This window comes from Miscanthus floridulus, chromosome 10, assembly GCF_019320115.1.
Source record: "Miscanthus floridulus cultivar M001 chromosome 10, ASM1932011v1, whole genome shotgun sequence".
Lineage (NCBI taxonomy): Eukaryota > Viridiplantae > Streptophyta > Magnoliopsida > Poales > Poaceae > Miscanthus > Miscanthus floridulus.
In genome coordinates this window covers 109,595,859-109,600,380 of record NC_089589.1, presented here as the reverse complement: position 1 = coordinate 109,600,380, position 4,522 = coordinate 109,595,859, and the positions used below count along the sequence as shown (strand labels likewise).

The 4,522-nt window shown below is 43.1% G+C and overlaps 1 protein-coding gene across 3 annotated transcripts; it reads right to left on the bottom strand.

Annotated features, from left to right (window-relative positions):
* Nucleotides 1–1,431: 1,431 nt before the first annotated feature.
* LOC136485305 (uncharacterized) lies at nucleotides 1,432–3,236 on the bottom strand. Of its 3 annotated transcripts, XM_066482216.1 has the most exons (3): nucleotides 3,136–3,236; nucleotides 2,904–2,980; nucleotides 1,432–2,828 (listed from the first exon to the last, which is right to left on the bottom strand). In XM_066482216.1, the coding sequence occupies exons 2-3, from the start codon at nucleotides 2,974–2,976 to the stop codon at nucleotides 1,507–1,509; spliced, it is 1,395 nt and encodes a 464-aa protein (XP_066338313.1). In that variant the 5' UTR covers nucleotides 2,977–2,980; nucleotides 3,136–3,236; the 3' UTR covers nucleotides 1,432–1,506. The 3 variants fall into 3 exon arrangements, with proteins under 3 accessions (XP_066338313.1, XP_066338312.1, XP_066338311.1); XM_066482215.1 differs by lacking the exon at nucleotides 3,136–3,236 and having other exon boundaries at nucleotides 2,904–2,985; XM_066482214.1 differs by lacking the exon at nucleotides 3,136–3,236 and having other exon boundaries at nucleotides 1,432–2,852; nucleotides 2,904–2,982.
* Nucleotides 3,237–4,522: the final 1,286 nt, after the last annotated feature.

The window sequence follows — 4,522 nt, the reverse complement described above, 5'->3', positions numbered from 1 at the left end:
CTTATGATATTAAAATCACCACCTATAACAACAAGTAAGGTTCCTTTCACACATAAGAGAGACAACTCCGATAAGAAGACCTCTTTTAATTATTGTTGTGTGGCACCGTAAACTGAAACTGATAAACATTTGAAATCTGTCTCTCTATTGAGAATCTTGAATTTTATAAAGAACCCCCCGTCTCCTATCTCACTAACGTCAAAAGTCTATAGGTTGATGCCTAGAAGCATACCATGAGATCACCCTTGGGGTGGTTTATAATGCCACAGAAATTCTTTCCCATAACAAAAAAATTTAAGAAAAGTTTCTGAGCATTCCCTCTTGCTTGTTTTCAATAAGACAATAAAATCTAGACTTTTTCAATAGTTATTTAATCTGACATAAACTTAAACTTCTTAGAGTCAGCCAAACCCTTAAAATTCAAAAAAGTATCATTCATTTGGAAATTCGTTTAGTTTTGTTAGATCTACCCTTTGTTAAAACACTTGAGCATATGCGAGGAGGACATATCGGGGAGACACACTTAGGGTTGCTCTAGGGTCAGCAAGGCAACCTAGAACACATGAAACTCCATCTAGAAGCTTGCAGAGCAGCAGATTAGGTTTGGAGGAGACAAGGGCAAAGGGAGAATAAAAAGTAAAGACAAAAAGATAAAAAAAAATGTCGATTGGATTGCTCAGTCCGACATTTATATTTATAGGGTGGAGTCCAAATGCATCACCAAAAACCAACCCAAAGCAAATAGAAAATTGTGTCATGCTCCGACCTATGGAGTCGTCCGGCGTCCATGCACCAGACTGTCTGGTTGCCTTTTGTGTGGGTTCTGCCAAATTGAATTGGGAGACAATACAAAATAATCTTAATTTCTAGAACTCACTAGAAACATTATTATTATTCAGCGATAGGAAAATCATCCCATGATTTTAAACTACAATACTAAACCAGAAGAACCAGATGAGATGATACCTCCAATTGAATTCATAAAGAACAAAATTGACTTATGGCCTTTTATCTGATTACTGCAATACTGCTAATCCATAGAAACGAGATCATGGGCAATGTCACTCTTATGTTTTTTTTAACAAGAAACAGCTGTGGCAATTTACTTACGATATTTTATTTGATTATTTTCAGAGTAAATTACATTCAGCACACGTTCAAAGAGCCACATGCTACTAACAATAGCAGAGCGCCGCAACTCACATTCGTCCAGTCAAACAACATCAGAATATATATTCCAGTCTCAGAGAAACAGCGTGTAGAAAATAAAATAGTGCCATCAGGTCACAGATGCAAGACATCAATTGTTGCATATAGAAAGTCCATGATGACTATCAACAAATTTATGCAAGACTCCAAATCATATCGACAGGAACTCAAAGAAACACAAGTGCCCTAAAATTAAATGGGGTTCTAAAATATAAGAGACATTGTAATTAACAGAGAATCCTGCAAATTTAAATAAGTGACAGCACCAGGTAAGATATATCAGACTTAATCTGCAGTTCATTCGGGAGGGAACATCCACACTGGGCTCGCGAGCTTGTCCTCTGCTGGGTTACCCGACAATAACTCAGCAGTGAAGGGCTTCACTGTACCATCTCTCATGTTGTACACAGTTGTCACATAACTAGGCAGGTCGTCCTTCTTATACTTATCGATAAAGTAGATAGAGTCACTTTGGACACCCTCATACGAGCCGGCAGGAAAGGAAGTGCAGCGGCATAGATCGACAAAGACACAATCGCCATCGAAGCTGCGGATCTCAGTGACACCACAAGGGTCTATGCTGAGGTCCAATGCAAACACATCAACCCTCTCAGTATGGGAGAACGATATGTAAGAATCCACATATCTTATTATCACCACCAGCCGGCCACGCCATTGCACCAAGTTGCACCTCGCTGCCCAGTTCGCAGGGCCGGGACGGGGGAACAGCGGCATAGTCACTCGATGCTCAAAGCCAGAGACATTGACCCCATGTTCATCTTCCCCGAGTGTAAAAGCCAAGAGCAATGGTGATTGGATGGTGTGCCAGGACCTGCGGAGCATGTAGAGTTTCCCCTGGTGGAACACAAGGTCACTCAACCAGGCAACCCAGCGAGATTGGTAGACGTACCAGGTCTTCATCCCTGGCTGCCACAGCGTAATCCCAGGCAAGCCGCGCCAATCTGAGAGCCCAGGCACAGGCCTGCGGTAGGAGAAGCCAGCCACTATGCACTTGGTCGCCGAGCCAGGCGGAGCAGATAGCACAACGTGGTCGAGTGACCTTGAATACAGCGTGGGGTCATCGTTGGCAGTCCAGGGGTGCTCACCAGAGGTGGTGCAGTAGGGAGCATGCAGACGGGGCAGACGGACGACATTATGAGAGAGCGCGTTCACCAGGAAGCGCTCGCAGCCGGCGGCATCTTCGCAGGGTCTCGCCACAAGAAGCCATCCTTCGGAAGATCCCACGCAGCCGACATGGCCGGTGGCCACCTCCTCAGGCATCCACACGCGGCGCATAGCGACGACTGCCCCCTGGGTGGAAAAGCTGAAGAACCTGAGCCTGGGGAGCACGAGGAGCGGTAGCGGCGGCGGCAGGCTGTGCCCCAGCACGGCGGCACGCCAGTGCCGGCACACGGACCGCACGGCAGAGCGGTCGGCGAGGCAGGGCAGGAAGCGGAGTACTACGCCCAGAATGTCCGCCAGAATGAACGCCCACGGCACCGCCACGGCCGCTGTGTTGTTGATGCTTGCCGTCGTCCTTTGCCGCTTTTCGTCGAGCGCTTCGCCTGCAAGAAGAGCGAGCGGGCTGCGGGCGTGACGCTTCTGAGAAACAATCACCCCTGACCCGGAGCCGGAGGCGCTGACTACGGGACATGTTGTCGGTGTAGAGTACAGGAGAGGAGAACTGGACTCACCGGCGGTGTCGGTGACGGGATCCATCGCCGTCCGGGAGCTGCGCCCCGGGGTTTCTTGATCCGATGAAGCCATATCTCTGTACCGACGATGGCAAACGATAGCAACAAATCTGATGAACTCGATCAACTAAAAACAAGACTCTTCTCTCTCTCTTTATATATATATTAAATTAAAGAGCGAATCGTAAACTAGTCTTATCGACGGGAAACCGAAGTACGGTCACGTACGTACCACACCAGATGCTCTGTCGCGGCTCGTAGGTCTTGGTCAGGCGCCGCGGCCACAGGTCGAGAGAGGGAGGCGCCGCTGCAGTCGCGCCACCTGGCGGGTCGGCGACCGTCGTTCCTAACCCTTCGCGTGTGCATGTGTACCACACTTAAGAAAATTCAAAATTTGATGTACTTCTCTCCTTTGTTGTTTTGAGTCCTTTACAACTAATAACTTCATTAAACTTTCTCATAAAAAACTTATTTTGCCACTTTTTTTACTATGAAATGTTTATTCATATGTTTATCAATAGTTATTACCATGCACGTTGATAAATTATTTGTATTTGAGTTCGTTATAAACATTTCTTGGGTCGTTATTTAGAAGGTTCTTTTGTTTTGGCTTCATATGAATTCCATTGATGAGAAGTAGACAAGCTAAAATAATAAGGAGAGAAACATATGTGACAAATTTACATATCACTCATATAGTTTCATAAACTATAAGAGACATGTAAATTTGTGAACAATGTGCACTACCACTTTGTCGGATGAACAAATGATCTAAATAAAATTTGTTGATCTTGATGAGTTCTACAACTTTTTTGTTGACGACTTTTTCAGCTGAAATTATTTACGGGATCAAAATGTTGTTTGAAGTAGTCATTTTTTAAAAATTCAAATTTTGAATTGTTCAAACAAAGTCACATGAAAAGATGACCAAAATGAAAGTTGTAGATCTCGAAAAGTTATAGAAGTTTGTAGTTAACAACTTTTTCATTTGAGATCATCTTTTCAAGAAAAACTACGTTTGAATTTCTCAAATTTAAAATTTGAATTTTTCAAACGACCTCGGATGAAGAAACAACCAAAATTAAAGTTGAAGATCTTAAAAAGTTATAAAAGTTTGTAGCTGATAACTTTGTCATTTGAGTCATTTTGTTAAGGAAAATTACGTTTGAGTTTCTCAAATTTAAAATTTGAATTTTTCAAACGACCTCGGATGGAGAAACAACCAAAATGAAACTTGTAAATCTCGAAAAGTTATACAACTTTATAGTTAACAAATTTTTGATTTGAAATCATCTTGTCAAGGAAAACTACTTTTGAATTTGTCAAATTTGAAATTCAAATTTTGTAAACGACCTCGGATGAAGGAACTACCAAAATAAAAGTTGTAGATCTTGAAAAGTTAAATAACTTTATAGTTGACAACGTTTTCATTTGTATTCATTTAGGGCCTCAAGCAATTAATTTAAAATCGGTTTTGGATAATATGTGGGGAAAGAAAATCTATTATAGACATAAGTGAGTGTGAGGTGCACTGATAGAGGAACGTACGCGCGAGGGAGAGGTTGCAGGTCTGAATCCCGCCTGCCGCGACTTGCGACTTGTGCAGGTGGCTGACCGAT